Source organism: Microtus pennsylvanicus, chromosome Y (assembly GCF_037038515.1).
Source record: "Microtus pennsylvanicus isolate mMicPen1 chromosome Y, mMicPen1.hap1, whole genome shotgun sequence".
Lineage (NCBI taxonomy): Eukaryota > Metazoa > Chordata > Mammalia > Rodentia > Cricetidae > Microtus > Microtus pennsylvanicus.
Genome location: NC_134602.1, coordinates 336,860 through 354,685, shown reverse-complemented (window position 1 = coordinate 354,685; position 17,826 = coordinate 336,860). Strand labels below are relative to the sequence as shown.

General features: G+C 45.6%; 1 protein-coding gene across 1 annotated transcript in view; it reads left to right on the top strand.

The window, feature by feature from the left end:
- The first annotated feature begins 280 nt into the window (after positions 1–280).
- Positions 281–17,826, top strand: part of LOC142842013 (ubiquitin carboxyl-terminal hydrolase 11-like) — a 111,201-nt gene continuing 93,655 nt past the window's right edge. Inside the window, exons 1-2 of the mRNA XM_075959001.1 lie at positions 281–428; positions 15,585–15,688. Coding sequence (XP_075815116.1) covers positions 322–428; positions 15,585–15,688 — 211 coding nt within the window. The 5' untranslated portion in view covers positions 281–321. The remainder of the gene's footprint in view (positions 429–15,584; positions 15,689–17,826) is intronic.

The following is a 17,826-nucleotide window of genomic DNA, read 5'->3' as shown; positions in this document are numbered from 1 at the left end:
GTTCCCAACTGGATCAGAGCAGATGACAATGGTTCACGCTGGATCTAACCAGTGTAGACAGGCTCAAAACCAGATCAAACCGGATCAGACCGGATCAGACCGGCGCAGACAGGCTCCAAACTCCGCTTTCCCACAGGGGAGCGGCCGCCGGGCAGAGCGGTGACGCGGCCGAGATGGCGGGAGCCCCCCTGACGCAGGGTTGGGGGGCTCGGGCGGCTTCCGCTTCCGGGTCGGCACCCGGAAGTGCCCGCGCAGGGGTCGTCTTCCCGCCGCAGCTGCGTCGTCGTCGTCGTCGTCGGCAGCGGCCGGAGCGGAGCGGCGATGGCGGAGGACGCAGCGGACCCCGCGGAGCTCGTGCCCGGCCTGGACGAGCAGTGGCGCCGGGTGCAGGACGGGCGGGGGCGTCCGCTGCGGGCCGGGGAGCGCTGGTGAGGCCGGGGGATGACGGCGGTGGGGCAGGGGAGGCTGCGGAGGCCGGGGGATGACGGCGGTGGGGGAGGGGAGGCCTCGGAGGCCGGGGGATGACGGCGGTGGCCGAGGCCGGGGGATGACGCCTGTGGGGGAGGGGAGGCTGCGGAGGCCGGGGGATGACGGCGGTGGGGGAGGGGAGGCTGCGGAGGCCGGGGGATGACGGCGGTGGGGGAGGGGAGGCTGCGGAGGCCGGGGGATGACGCCTGTGGCCGAGGCCGGGGGATGACGGCGGTGGGGGAGGGGAGGCTGCGGAGGCCGGGGGATGACGGCGGTGGGGGAGGGGAGGCTGCGGAGGCCGGGGGATGACGGCGGTGGCGGAGGGGAGGCTGCGGAGGCCGGGGGATGACGCCTGTGGGGGAGGGGAGGCTTCGGAGGCCGGGGGATGACGCCTGTGGCGGAGGCAGGGGGATGACGTCGGTGGCCGAGGCAGGGGGATGACGCCGGGGGCCGAGGCCGGGGGATGACGCCTGTGGCGGAGGCAGGGGGATGACGCCGGGGGCCGAGGCGGAGGGGGAGGGGAGGCTTCGGAGGCTGGGGGATGACGCCTGTGGCCGAGGCGGAGGGGCAGGGGAGGCTTCGGAGGCCGGGGGATGACGCCTGTGGCCGAGGCCGGGGGATGACGGCGGTGGGGGAGGGGAGGCTGCGGAGGCCGGGGGATGACGGCGGTGGGGGAGGGGAGGCTGCGGAGGCCGGGGGATGACGGCGGTGGCGGAGGGGAGGCTGCGGAGGCCGGGGGATGACGCCTGTGGGGGAGGGGAGGCTTCGGAGGCCGGGGGATGACGCCTGTGGCGGAGGCAGGGGGATGACGTCGGTGGCCGAGGCAGGGGGATGACGCCGGGGGCCGAGGCCGGGGGATGACGCCTGTGGCGGAGGCAGGGGGATGACGCCGGGGGCCGAGGCGGAGGGGGAGGGGAGGCTTCGGAGGCTGGGGGATGACGCCTGTGGCCGAGGCGGAGGGGCAGGGGAGGCTTCGGAGGCCGGGGGATGACGCCAGGGGCCGAGGCAGGGGGATGACGCCAGGGGCCGAAGCAGGGGGATGACGCCTGTGGCGGAGGCAGGGGGATGACGCCGGGGGCCGAGGCGGAGGGGGAGGGGAGGCCTCGGAGGCCGGGGAATGACGCCTGTGGCAGAGGCGGAGGGGGAGGGGAGGCTTCGGAGGCCTGGGGATGACGCCTGTGGCGGAGGCAGGGGGATGACGCCTGTGGCGGAGGCCGGGGGATGACGCCGGGGGCCGAGGCCGGGGGATGACGCCGGTGGCCGAGGCGGAGGGGGGAGGGGAGGCCTCGGAAGCCGGGGGATGACGCCTGTGGCCGAGGCGGAGGGGGGAGGGGAGGCCTCGGAAGCCGGGGGATGACGCCTGTGGCCGAGGCGGAGGGGGAGGGGAGGCTTCGGAGGCCGGGGGATGACGCCAGGGGCCGAGGCCGGGGGATGACGCCGGTGGCCGAGGCGGAGGGGGTAGGGGAGGCCTCGGAGGCCGGGGGATGGCCGCGTCTTCTGGGCGCGGGGGATGGGACGGCTGCAGGCCGGCTGGGGGCGGGGCGTGGGTGACGTCACGGAGGGCGGAGGGCGTCCGCTGCGAGCCGCGGAGCGCTGGTGAGGCAGGGGGATGACGCCGGTGGCTGAAGCGGGGTGGGCGGTAAAGGTCTCGGAGGCCGGGGGATGACCGCGTCTTCTGGGGACGGGGTGCGGGGACGGCGGCCCGGCTGGGGGCGGGGCTCCGTACTGAGCTGTGGGCGGGGCGTGGGTGACGTCACCGAGGGGCTTGGGGGAGCGCTGGTGAGGCGGGGGCCTGAGAACAAGCGGTGCGAGGCAGGGGGATGACGTTCGTGGCCGAGGCGGGGGTGAGGGACAGGTCTCGGAGGCCGGGGGATGGCCGCGTCTTCTGGTGACTGGGTGCGGGGACGTCGGCCTGGCTGGGGGCGGGGCTCCGTGCTGAGCTGGGGGCGGGGCGTGGGTGACGTCACCGAGGGGCTGGGGGGGGCGGCCGCGCGGGCGTCCGTGTCCGCGGGGGCCTGAGAAGAAGCGGTGCGAGGCAGGGGGATGACGTTTGTGATTGAGGCGGGGTGCAGGGCAAGGCCTCGGAGGCCGGGGGATGTCCGCGTCTTCTGGGCACGGGGTGCGGGGACGGCGGCTCGGCGCCTGCAGCCCGGCTGGGGGCGGGGCGTGGGTGACGTAAAGTTGCGTCGGTGGGCGGGGCTGGGGAGGGGGCTCAGAGCCTGGGAACGAGGCTCAGCGATGACGTAGGGCGAACTGTGGTGCGGGAGGGCGGGGCTGGGGCCTAGGAGCGGTGGGCGGGGCTGGGCGACGTAACCTTCCGTCGGTGGGCGGGGCTGAGACGGGGCCCGTCTCCTGGGAACGAGGCTAAGAGATGACGTAGCGCGATCTGTAGTGCCGGAGGGCAGGGCTGGGGCCTAGGAGCGGTGGGCGTGGCTCGGCGACGTAACCCTGCGTCGGTGGGCGGGGCTGAGGACGGCGCCCGTCTCCTGGGAACGAGGCTCAGCGATGACGTAGCGCGATCGGTGGTGCGGGAGGGCGGGGCTGGGGGACGGCGCACGGCTCCTGGGAACGAGGCTCAGCGCTGACATAGCGCGAACTGTGCTGCGTGAGGGCGGGGCTCCGGCCTAGGAGCGGTGGGCGGGGCTGGGCGACGTAACCCTGCGTCGGGGGCGGGGCTGAGGACGGCGCCTTCTCCCGGGAACGAGGCTAAGAGATGACGTAGCGCGATCTGTAGTGCGGGAGGGCGGGGCTCGGAGCCTGGGAACGAGGCTCAGCGATGACGTAGCGCGAACGGTGGTGCGGGAGGGCGGGGCTGCAGCCGAGGAGCGGTGGGCAAGGCTGGGCGACGTAACCCTACGTCGGTGGGCGGGGCTTAGCACGGCGCCGTCTCCTGGGAACGAGGCTCAGCGATGACGTAGCGCGAACGGTGCTGCGGGACGGGGGCTGCGAGGGCGGAAAATGGCGCCGGCCACGGAGCCGAGAGGGTGACGCGATGACGTAGGGCGAACGGTGGTCGCGGAGGGCGGGGCTGGGGCCGAGGAGCGGTGGGCGGGGCGTGGGCGACGTAACCCTGCGTCGGTGGGCGGGGCCCGGCTCCTGGGAACGAGGCTCAGCGGTGACGTAGCGCGGGACGGTGGCCCCCGAGGGCCGAAAATGGCGCCTGCCAAAGGAGCCGCGATCGTTTATGGTTTTTATTTGTTTTTATTTATTGTTTTATTTAATTTTATTTTTATTTATTTATTTTATTTTTTGGTTTTTCGAGACAGGGTTTCCCTGTGGCTCTGGAGCCCGTCCCGGAAGGAATTAACGCAGTTGAACCAACTAAATAGCGACTTCGGATCCTAGGACGAGGAAAAAAAATAAATAAATATTATTTTTTTTAAAAAAAATCAGGGTTTTGCGCATAATTTCTTTCGCTGTCAATTGCATTGGGGAGAAAAATAAAAATAAAACCGGTGAGATGTGGACGTAGGCCAGCCGATAATTATAGCTACTATATAATATATAGTAATAATAATAATTATATATAATAATTTCCTATTTGGGATAAATTTTAACGTGGTCACGAAGGAATATCCCTCGTGGGACGAAAACGGCATGCTAAAAATTTAGGGATAAATATTTTCGTCTGTTTTAAAATAAAATAAAAATAATCCCCAAAAACATGCATGTACAAATTAAAATTGTAATAAAATAATGATAATTAATAACAAAAAGAAATAGTCATGTTATAAAAATTAAATTTATAATAATAATAGAAGAAACCGTTGTATAAAAATTAAATGTGTAACAAGAATGCCAATGAAGTCCATAGTTGAAATAGAAATAACCAAAATAAAATGATATAAAATGGATTATTAATTAAAATCATATTGGAAAAATCAGAATGGAGCCAACGGATACAGTGTGTTCGGTTTGGGGGGGAATCCAAGGGCAAACAGAGACGTCTCTGTATTATTTTTATTATTATTTTATTATTTTTATTATTATTTTGCCCCCTTTTTTTTGGAGGCCGAGTCTAGGGGAACTCGGAAATCTGGCTGCTGCTGCTTATGAGTTTATTTATTATTATTTATTTATTATTATTAATTTATTTATTTCCATGAGTTTATTTCAAAGAAAAAAATTGCACATTACCTTAAAAAAATCTTTTCACAGGTTTCATTATCATATTGATTTATTTATTTTCGTCTTTTTTTATTATATTTCTTTTCGTTTTTTTTCTTTTTTTCATCATATTTATTTTTTCGTTTTTTTCATTATCATATTTATTTATTTTTTCTTTTTTTTTAATAATATTTATTTATTTTCGTTTTTTTATTTTTTTTCATTATCATATTTATTTATCTTTTTCGCTTATTTGTTATATTTAGACCGTGAGCTGGGGCAGGATAATAAACGGTTTCTCTGTCGGGTGGAATTTCAGGACGATCAATCGATGAGGGTGGGATGGGAGACATTCACCTGGGTCGGCGGACGATGGCTCTGTCTGCCGGGTTCCTCAAACGGGGAGAGGCGAGTTCTTAAAATACATATATATATGATATAAATATAATATAATATATAATCATATAAATATAATATACATCATATATTATGATATATTTATGTATTATTATATATTTATATAATATCATATATTATATATAATTATATAAATTTAATATATAAACATAACATATATCATATTATATATTTATATATTGTATATTATGTATTATATATTTATATGATATTGCATATTATATATAATTATAAATTTAATATATAAATATAACATATATCATATTATAATATATTTGTATATGTATGTATTATTATATATAATTATATATTGTGTATTATATATTTATATAATATTACATACTATATATAATTATAAATTTAATATATAAATATAACATATCATATTATAATATATTTATATATTTATGTATTATTATACATAATTATATTGTGTATTATATATTTATATAATATTACATATTATATATAATTATATTATATTATATATATCATGTCCATCTGGTTTCCAGGATGTCTCACAGCCTCCTGTCTCATGCATAAATGGTAAAATATATATTATATTTATATTATATAGAACTATATAAATTTAATATATAAATATAACATATTTCATTTTATATATTTATGTATCATATATAATTATATATTTATATAATATAATATTACATATTATATATAATTATATTATATATATCATGTCCATCTGTTTCCCAGGATGTCTCACAGCCTCCTGTCTCATGCATAAATGGTAAAATATTATATATTATATATACAATTATATATATATGGAAGCTTCCATTCTATTTCCATTCTAACATTTTTTCTCTAATCTCAGCGTCCTTCATCTCAAACTCTTGCTGTTATTTCCATTTTGGGGCCTTTTCTCGGTTTTCCCCGCTTGACAGAGATTCCCAGATAACAGGGCCAGTGACTTGTGTCCGCGTGACCGAGGGGACAAATTACAGTTCCAAGATGAAGGATATCGTGATTTTATCATTATTTTATATTTATCATATATTTTATCAGAGTTCTCCAAAAAAAAAGAAATAGCCTCGATCCATTCTGAAAATAAACAGTAAGCAGACTGTTTTTTTATTTTTATTTATTTTTATTTTTTTAAATTTTTATTATTATTTTTTTAATTTGTTTTTTCAGACTGTTTTTTTTTTTTAGCTCATTGGGAGATGTCCACAAGGTCCTCAAAGCTTTGCTAATGACCTTTTAAATTTTTTTATTTTTATTTACTTTTATTTTTTTTAATTTTAATTTTATTTTCTTTATTTTTACTTTTTTTTCAGACTGTTTTTTTTTTGTAGCTCATTGGGAGATGTCCACAAGGTCCTCAAGGCTTTGCTAATGACCTTTTAAATTTTTTTATTTTTATTTATTTTTGTTTTTATTTATTTTAATTTTTATTTTATTTTTTTATTTTTACTTTTTTTTCAGACTGTTTTTTGTAGCTCATTGGGAGATGTCCACAAGGTCCTCAAAGCTTTGCTAATGACATTTTAAATTTTTTATTTTTATTTATTTTTATTTACTTTTATTTTTTTTTAATTTTTATTTTTTTTTTATTTTTACTTTTTTTTCAGACTGTTTTTTTTTTGTAGCTCATTGGGAGATGTCCACAAGGTCCTCAAAGCTTTGCTAATGACCTTTTAAATTTTTTTATTTTTATTTATTTTTAATTTTTATTTTATTTTTTTTATTTTTACTTTTTTTTCAGACTGTTTTTTTTTTGTAGCTCATGGGGAGATGTCCACAAGGTCCTCAAAGCTTTGCTTTTTTGCCTTTTAAATTACCCTGCGGGGAGTGGATCTTCTTTGCAGTGAGGAAAACGTTTTGGAACTCAGTCCAGGTGGTGGGGACGCTAAATATCGGGAATGGACTCGATGGCAATGAATCGTTCGTTTTAAAATGGGTTTTTATGTCAATTTCACATCGTTAAAATAAAAAAAGACCACAGCAGTGTGGGTTGGAGATTAAAGCCGGTTTGTCTCTCCTGTTGGAGTTGTTACAAATGTGTCCTGCCAAGCTTTTCTGCTTATCTGAATTAGGTCAGAGCAAAGTTTCTCAATGTTGATCCGGTTTAGAAGCGGTCTACACTGGTTTGATCCAGTTTGAACCAGTCTGATCCGGTCTGATCCAGTTGGATCCAGTTTTGAAGCACTCTACACTGGTTTGATCCAGTTTAAACCAGTTTGATCATGTCTGATCCACTTTTGAACCTGTCTATACTGGTTTGATCCAGTTTGAACCAGTTTGATCCGGTCTGATCCAATTTGATCCGGTTTTGAACCTGTCTACACTGGTTTGATCCAGTTTGAACCAGTTTGATCCAGCTTTGAACCTGTCTGCACTGGTTTGATCCAGTTTGATGCAGTTTGATCCGGTGTGATCCAGCTTGATCCAGTTTTAAAGCAGTCTACACTGGTTTGATCCAGTTTAAACCAGTTTGATCATGTCTGATCCACGTTTGAACCTGTCTACACTGGTTTGATCCAGTTTGAACCAGTTTGATCCGGCCTGATCCAGCTTGATCCAGTTTTAATGCAGTCTACACTGGTTTGATCCAGTTTAAACCAGTTTGATCCAGTTTTGAACCTGTCTGCACTGGTTTGAACCAGTTTGATCTAGTCTGATCCAGTTTTGAACTTGCCAACACTGGTTTGATCCAGTTTGAACCAGTTTGATCCGGTCTGATCCAGTTTTGAACCTGTCTACACTGGTTTGATCCAGTTTGAACCGGTCTGATCCAGTTTTGAACCTGTCTGCACTGGTTTGACCCGGTTTGAACCAGTTTGATCGTGTCTGATCCAGTTTTGAACCTGTCTACACTGGTTTGATCCAGTTTGAACCAGTTTGATCCGGTCTGATCCAGTTTGATCCAGTTTTGAACCTGTCCACACTGGTCTGATCCAGTTTGATCAGGTTTAGAAGTGGTCTACACTGGTTTGATCCAGTTTGAACCAGTCCGATCCAGTTTGATCCAGTTTTGAAGCGGTCTACACTGGTTTGATCCGGTTTGAACCAGTCTGATGTGTTCTGATCCGGTTGGATCCGGTTTTGATACGTTTGCTGCCCTAGGTGGGCGCGTAAACTCAAGGATTCGCTGCTCCCTGTGCATCTGCGTCGGTGTCTCCCGCGTCTCCCGGGCGGCGAATTAATGTCCTCGATTAATTTACCGATTAAACGTCTGCGGGGCAGTGATGGGGGAGGGGCAAACCACCTGACCCAGCCCTAAAGGTGTCGAGACCGCTTTTTTATATTTGTTTATTATGTGGGCAATATTCTAATTTTTATATTTATTTATTATGCATGCAATATTCTAATTTTATATATATTTATTTATTATGTATGCAATACTCTAATTTTTATATTTATTTATTTATTATATATACAATATTCTAATTTTTATATTTATTATACATGCAATATTTTAATTTTTATATTTTTATTTATTATACAATATTCTAATTTTTATATTTATTATGCATGCAATATTCTAATTTTTATATTTATTATGTATACAATATTCTGATTTTATATTTATTTATTAGGTATACAATATTCTAATTTTTATATTTATTTATTATGTATGCAACATTCTAATTTTTACATTTATTTATCATGTATGCAATATTCTAATTTTTATATTTATTTATTATGCATACATCATTCTAATTTTTATATTTATTTATTATATATGCAATATTCTGATTTTTATGTTTATTTATTATGCATGCAATATTCTAATTTTTATATTTATTTTTATGTATACAATATTCCAATTTTATGTTTATTTATTATGTATACAATATTCTAATTTTATATTTATTTATTATGTATACAATATTCTAATTTTATATTTATTTTTATGTATACAATATTCTAATTTTATATTTATTTATTGTGTATACAATATTCTGTCTGTATCCCTAAAGGCCAGCAGAGGGCACCAGACTCCATCCCAGATGCCTGTGATCCACCCTGGGGTGGCCAGGACTCGAACCCAGGACCTCGGGAAGAGCAGGCCGTGCTCTAACCCCTGAGCCACCCCCCCAGCCCCCTAAATATTATTTTTTATATTTATTTATTTATTTATTTATTTATTTATTTATTTATTTATTATTCATACAGTATTCTGTCTGCCTGTATGCTTGCAGCGCCCATGACAGACGGTTGTGAGCCACTATGGGGTGGCCGGGACTCGAACCCAGGACCTGGAAGAGCAGGCGGTGCTCTAACCACTGAGCCGTCTCTCCAGCCCCCGAAAGTTTAGTTCTTATGACAGTGATTTATCTACACATTGGAATCAAGGGCAGAAATATCCAGGGCACAGACAACTTCCTACCGGGAGTCCTGGTGCTGGCTGATCTGGGTGCTGAGTCCTGGGTACTGGGTGCTGGGTGATCCGGGTGCTGGCTGATCTGGGTGCTGAGTCCTGGGTACTGGGTGCTGGGTGATCCGGGTGCTGGCTGATCTGGGTGCTGGCTGATCTGGGTACTGGGTGCTGAGTCCTGGGTGCTGGGTGATCCGGGTGCTGGGTGATCTGGGTGCTGAGTGATCTGGTACTGGGTGCTGAGTCCTGGGTACTGGCTGATCTGGGTGCTGAGTCCTGAGTACTGGGTGCTGGGTGATCCGGGTGCTGGGTGATCTGGGTCCTGGCTGATCTGGTTGCTGGGTGATCTGGGTACTAGGTGCTGAGTCCTGGGTGCTGGGTGATCCGGGTGCTGGCTGATCTGGGTGCTGGGTGATCCGGGTGCTGGGTGATCTGGGTACAGGGTGCTGAGTCCTGGGTGCTGGGTGATCCGGATGCTGGGTGATCCGGGTGCTGGCTGATCTGGGTGCTGAGTCCTGGGTGCTGGGTGATCCGGATGCTGGGTGATCCGGGTGCTGGCTGATCTGGGTGCTGAGTCCTGGGTGCTGGGTGCTGAGTCCTGGGTGCTGGCTGATCTGGGTGCTGAGTCATCTGGGTACAGGGTGCTGAGTCCTGGGTGCTGGGTGATCCGGGTGCTGGCTGATCTGGGTGCTGAGTCCTGGGTGCTGGGTGCTGAGTCCTGGGTGCTGGCTGATCTGGGTGCTGAGTCATCTGGGTACAGGGTGCTGAGTCCTGGGTGCTGGGTGATCCGGGTGCTGGCTGATCTGGGTGCTGAGTCCTGGGTGCTGGATGATCCAGGTGCTGGGTGCTGAGTCCTGGGTGCTAGGTGATCCGGGTGCTGGCTGATATGGGTGCTGAGTCCTGGGTGCTGGCTGCTGAGTCCTGGGTGCTGGGTGATGCGGGTGCTGGGTGATGCGGGTGCTGGGTGATCTGGGTGCTGGCTGATCTGGGTACTGGGTGCTGAGTCCTGGGTGCTGGGTGATCCGGGTGCTGGGTGATCTGGGTGCTGGGTGCTGAGTCCTGGGTGCTGGGTGATCCGGGTGCTGGCTGATCTGGTTGTTGGGTGATCTGGGTGCTGGCTGATCCGGGTGCTGGGTTATCTGGGTGCTGGGTGATCTGGGTGCTGGGTGATGCGAGTGCTGGGTGATCCAGGTGCTGGGTGATCCGGGTGCTGGCTGATCTGGGTGCTGGGTGATCCGGGTGCTGAGTCCTGGTGCTGGGTGATCTGGTACTGGGTGCTGGGTGATCTGGGTGCTGGGTGCTGAGTCCTGGGTGCTGGGTGATCCGGGTGCTGGGTGATCTGGTACTGGGTGCTGAGTCCTGGGTGCTGGGTGATCTGGGTGCTGAGTCCTGGGTGCTGGGTGATCTGGGTGCTGAGTGATCTGGGTGCTGGGTGCTGGGTGATCTGGGTGCGGGGTGATCCGGGTGCTGGGTGATCTGGGTGCTGGGTGATCTGGGTGCTGGGTGCTGAGTCCTGGGTGCTGGGTGATCTGAGTGCTGAGTGATCTGGTACTGGGTGCTGAGTCCTGGGTGCTGGGTGATCTGGGTGCTGGGTGCTGAGTCCTGGGTACTGGGTGATGCGGGTGCTGGGTGATCCGGGTGCGGGGTGGTCCGGGTGCTGGGTGATCTGGGTGCTGGGTGCTGAGTCCTGGGTACTGGGTGATCCTGGTGCTGGGTGATCCAGGTGCTGGGTGATCTGGTACTGGGTGCTGAGTTTTGGGTGCTGGGTGATCTGGGTACAGGGTGCTGAGTCCTGGGTGCTGGGTGATCTGGTACTGGGTGCTGTGTCCTGGGTGCTGGGTGATCCTGGTGCTGGGTGATCCGGGTACTGGGTGCTGAGTCCTGGGTGCTGGGTAATCTGGGTGCTGAGTCCTGGGTACTGGGTGATCTGGGTGCTGAGTCCTGGGTGCTGGGTGATGTGGGTGCTGGGTGATGCGGGTGCTGGGTGATCTGGGTGCTGGATGATTTGGTACTGGGTGCTGAGTCCTGGTTGCTGGGTGATCTGGGTGCTGAGTCCTGGGTACTGGGTGCTGAGTCCTGGGTGCTGGGTGATCTGGGTGCTGAGTCCTGGGTGCTGGGTGATCTGGGTGCTGGGTGCTGGGTGATGCTGGTGCTGGGTGCTGGGTGATCCGGGTGCTGGCTGATCTGGGTGCTGGATGATTTGGTACTGGGTGCTGAGTCCTGGGTGCTGGGTGATCTGAGTGCTGAGTGATCTGGTACTGGGTGCTGAGTCCTGGGTGCTGGGTGATCTGGGTGCTGAGTCCTGGGTGCTGGGTGATCTGGGTGCTGAGTCCTGGGTACTGGGTGCTGAGTCCTGGGTGCTGGGTGATCTGGGTGATGGGTGCTGAGTCCTGGGTGCTGGGTGATGCGGGTGCTGGATGATTTGGTACTGGGTGCTGAGTCCTGGTTGCTGGGTGATCTGGGTGCTGAGTCCTGGGTGCTGGGTGATCCGGGTGCTGGGTGATCTGGTACTGGGTGCTGAGTCCTGGGTGATCCGGGTGCTGGGTGATCTGAGTGCTGGGTGATCCAGGTGCTGGCTGATCTGGGTGCTGGGTGATCTGGGTGCTGAGTCCTGGGTACTGGGTGCTGAGTCCTGGGTGCTGGGTGATCTGGGTGCTGGGTGATCCAGGTGCTGGCTGATCTGGGTGCTGAGTGATCTGGTACTGGGTGCTGAGTTCTGGGTGCTGGGTGATCTGGGTGATGAGTCCTGGGTACTGGGTGCTGAGTCCTGGGTGCTGGGTGATCTGGGTGCTGGGTGCTGAGTCCTGGGTGCTGGGTGATCCGGGTACTGGCTAATCTGGGTGCTGGGTGCTGAGTCCTGGGTGCTGGGTGCTGAGTCCTGGGTGCTGGGTGCTGGGTGATCCTGGTACTGAGAAACCAGTTTCATAGGACATCAATGTTGATCCGGTTTTGAACCTGTCTACACTGGTTTGATCCAGTTTCAACCAGTTTGATCCAGTGTAGACGGGTTCAAAACCAGATCAAACTGGATCAGACTGGATCATACTGGCTCAAACTGGATCAAACCAGTTTAGACCGGTTCAAAACTGGATAAAACTGGATCAGACCGGATCAAACCAGTTCAAACTGGATCAAAGCAGGGTAGACATGTTCAAAACCAGTTCCAACTGGATCAGACCAGTGCAGACCGGTTCAAAACCGGTTCCAACTGGATCAGACCAGTGCAGATGGGTTCAAAACCGGTTCCAACTGGATCAGACCAGTGCAGATGGGTTCAAAACCGGTTCCAACTGGATCCGACCAGTGCAGATGGGTTCAAAACCGGTTCAAACTGGATCCGACCAGTGCAGACGGCTCCCAAACTGGATCAGACCAGTGCAGATGGGTTCAAAACCGGTTCCAACTGGATCAGACCAGTGCAGATGGGTTCAAAACCGGTTCAAACTGGATCTGACCAGTGCAGATGGGTTCAAAACCGGTTCAAACTGGATCCGACCAGTGCAGACGGCTCCCAAACTGGATCAGACCAGTGCAGATGGGTTCAAAACCGGTTCCAACTGGATCAGACCAGTGCAGATGGGTTCAAAACCGGTTCAAACCGGATCCGACCAGTGCAGATGGGTTCAAAACCGGTTCAAACTGGATCCGACCAGTGCAGACGGCTCCCAAACTGGATCAGACCAGTGCAGATGGGTTCAAAACCGGTTCCAACTGGATCAGACCAGTGCAGACGGGTTCAAAACTGGTTCCAACCGGATCCGACCAGTGCAGACGGGTTCAAAACTGGTTCCAACTGGATCAGACCAGTGCAGATGGGTTCAAAACCGGTTCCAACTGGATCAGACCAGTGCAGACGGGTTCAAAACTGGTTCCAACCGGATCCGACCAGTGCAGACGGGTTCAAAACCGGTTCCAACCGGATCCGACCAGTGCAGACGGCTCCCAAACTGGACGTCCCTGGGGAAATAAACTTGGTTCTTCCGAGGTCTCGGGCCGGGCAGACGCCTGGCGGATCTTCGATCGCGTGCAAAATTTAATTTTATTTATTTATTTATTAATTAATTGATTGATTTATGTATTAATTCATTCATCCATTCATTCATTTATTTATTTATTCATTCATTCATTTATTTTTATTCATTCATTCATTTTTATTTATTCATTCATTCATTTATTCATCCATTCATTCATTTATTTTTATTCATTCATTCATTCATTCATTTTTATTTATTCATTCATTCATTTATTCATCCATTCATTCATTTTTATTTATTCATTCATTCATTTATTCATCCATTCATTTATTTTTATTTATTTATTCATTTATTTATTTATTCATCCATCCATTCATTCATTCATTTATATTTATTTATTCATTCATTCATTCATTTATTTTTATTTATTCATTTATTTATTTATTCATTCATTTATTTTTATTTATTTATTCATTCATTTTTATTCATCCATTCATTCATTGATTTATTTATTCATTCATTCATTCATTTATTTTTATTTATCCATTCATTCATTCATTCATTTATTTGGTTTTCCGAGACAGGGTTTCCCTGTGGCTTTGGAGCCTGTAATTTAATTTTTTCCTGACGTTCCATTTAATAAACTATGAACTGGGAGGAGCAGGGAATTCTGGGAAATCTCGTCCGCCGCGTGTGACCCCAGCGTGGAGACCTCGGTCTGAAAAGGACGGCGGGAAAATAAAAAAATAAAAGTTAGTGCGAAATTTCAAATTAAAAGACACAGCAAAAATAAGACGAATTCAGAGTAGGCGGCCAGGGCCGGAGGGCGGCTCAGTGGTTAGAGCGCAGCCTGCTCTGCCCGAGGTCCCGGGTTCGAGTCCCGGCCACCTCGTCGTGGATCACAGGCGTCTGTGATGGGGTCTGGCACCCTCTGAATATTGTATACATAATAAATGAATGTAAAATTAGAATATTGTATACATAATAAATAAATATAAAATTAGAATATTGTATACATAATAAATAAATATAAAAATTAGAATATTGTACACATAATAAATAAATAAATGTAAAAATTAGAATATTGTATACATAATAAATAAATGTAAAAATTAGAATATTGTATACACAATAAATAAATATAAAATTAGAATATTGTGTACATAATAAATAAATGTAAAATTAGAATATTGTATACATAATAAATAAATATAAAATTAGAATATTGTGTCCATAATAAATAAATATAAAATTAGAATATTGTGTCCATAATAAATAAATATAAAAATTAGAATACTGTATACACGATAAATAATTATAAAAATTAGAATATTGTACACATAATAAATAAATATAAAAATTAGAATATCATATACAGAATAAATAATTATAAAAATTAGAATATCGTATACATAATAAGTGAATATAAAATTAGAGTATTGTATTCATAATGAATAAATATAAAATTAGCATATTGTATACACAATAAATAAATATAAAATTAGAATATTGTGTACATAATAAATAAATATAATATTAGAATATTGTTTACATAATAAATAAATATAAAATTAGAATATTGTATACATAATAAATAAATATAAAAATTAGAATATTGTATACAGAATAAATAAATATAAAAATTAGAATATTGTATATATAATAAATGAGTAAATAAATAATTTAAAAAATAAAAAAAAAAAATAAAAATAAAAAAATAAAAAATTTTCTTTTCCTTATTTTTTCAATGCTGCTGAAAACTTATGTTTTTAATTTTTTTTATTTAATTTTATTTATTTATATTATTATTATTATTCCTGCTGTATCGCTCGCTCCCAAGCGATCACGTTTCGCCTCTGTCCGGGTTGCAGGTTCCTGGTGCAGCAGCGCTGGTTCCGCATTTTATTTTTTAATTTTATTTATTTATTTTTATTTTTATTATTATTATTATTATTATTCCTGCTGTATCGCTCGCTCCCAGCGGTCACGTTTCGCCTCTGTCCGGGTTGCAGGTTCCTGGTGCAGCAGCGCTGGTTCCGCATTTTATTTTTTAATTTTATTTATTTATTTATTATTTTATTATTATTATTCCTGCTGTATCGCTCGCTCCCAAGCGATCACGTTTCGCCTGTGTCCGCGTTCCAGGTTCCTGGTGCAGCAGCGCTGGTTCCGCATTTTATTTTTTAATTTTATTTTTATTTATTATTATTATTATTATTCCTGCTGTATCGCTCGCTCCAAGCGGTCACGTGACGCCTCTGTCCGGGTTGCAGGTTCCTGGTGCAGCAGCGCTGGTTCCGGCAGTGGGAGGCCTACGTGCGGGGCGGGGACGCTGACGCCTTCCCGGGCCGCATCGACAACGCCGGGCTCTTCGAAGGTACCGGGAATTAATTATATAAATATTAATATTAATGATATGAATATTAGTGATATAGATATAAACATTAATGATATGTGGGACCCGGATGCTGACGCCTTCCCGGGCTGCATCGACAACGCCGGGCTCTTCGAAGGTACCGGGCATCGGTGATGAATATTAATGATGTGGATATGAATATTAATGATGTAGACATGAATATTAATGATGTGGATATGAATATTAATGATGGATACATGAATATTAATGATATAAACAGTAATGACATAAATATTAGTGATATAGATATAAACATTAATGATATAAATATTAATGATGGGGATATGAATATTAATGATGTGGACATGAATATTAATGATATAAACAGTAATGACATACATATTAGTGATATAGATATAAACATTAATGATATGCGGGACCCGGACGCTGACGCCTCCCCGGGCTGCATCGACAACGCCGGGCTCTTCGAAGGTACCGGGAATCGGTGATGAATATTAATGATGTGGATATGAATATTAATGATGTGGATATGAATATTAATGATATAAACAGTAATGACATAAATATTAGTGATATAGATATAAACACCAATGACATAAATATTAATGACATAGATATAAATATTAATGATGTGGACATGAATATTAATGATATAAACAGTAATGACATAAATATTAGTGATATAGATATAAACACCAATGACATAAATATTAATGATGTAGATATGAATATTAATGATGTGGATATGAATATTAATGATGTATACATGAATATTAATGATATAAACAGTAATGACATAAATATTAGTGATATAGATATAAACACCAATGACATAAATATTAATGATGTAGATATGAATATTAATGATGTGGATATGAATATTAATGATGTAGACATGAATATTAATGATATAAACAGTAATGACATAAATATTAGTGATATAGATATAAACATTAATGATATGCGGGACCCGGATGCTGACGCCTCCCCGGGCTGCATCGACAACGCCGGGCTCTTCGAAGGTACCGGGCATTGGTGATGAATATTAATGATGTGGATATGAATATTAATGGTGTGGACATGAATATTAATGATGTAGACACGAATATTAATGGTGTAGATATGAATACTAACGATATAAATTATATAGATATAAATACCGATGGCATAAATATTAATGATGTAGATATGAATATTAATGATGTAGACATGAATATTAATGATGTGGACATGAATATTAATGATATAAACAGTAATGACATACATATTAGTGATATAGATATAAACATTAATGATATGCGGGACCCGGACGCTGACGCCTTCCCGGGCTGCATCGACAACGCCGGGCTCTTCGAAGGTACCGGGAATCGGTGATGAATATTAATGATGGGGATATGAATATTAATGATGTGGATATGAATATTAATGATATAAACAGTAATGACATACATATTAGTGATATAGATATTAGTGATATAAATATAAACAGCAATGATATGAATATTAATGATATGAATATGAATATTAATGATGGGGATATGAATATTAATGATGTGGATATGAATATTAATGATATAAACAGTAATGACATACATATTAGTGATATAGATATAAACATTAATGATATGCGGGACCCGGATGCTGACGCCTTCCCGGGCTGCATCGACAACGCCGGGCTCTTCGAAGGTACCGGGCATTGGTGATGAATATTAATATTAGTGATATGAATATTAATGATGTGGACATGAATATTAATGATATAAACAGTAATGACATAAATATTAGTGATATAGATATAAACATTAATGATATGCGGGACCCGGACGCTGACGCCTTCCCGGGCTGCATCGACAACGCCGGGCTCTTCGAAGGTACCGGGAATCAGTGATGAATATTAATGATGGGGATATGAATATTAATGATGTGGACATGAATATTAATGATGTGGATATGAATATTAATGATGTAGATATGAACATTAATGATATAAACACAAATATTAGTGATATAAATACGAATATTAATCATATAAATGCTAATGGTATAAGTGTAAATATTAATAGCATAAATATAAATATGAATATCAATCATATAAATATAAATATTAATGATATAAATATAAATATTGATAATGTAAA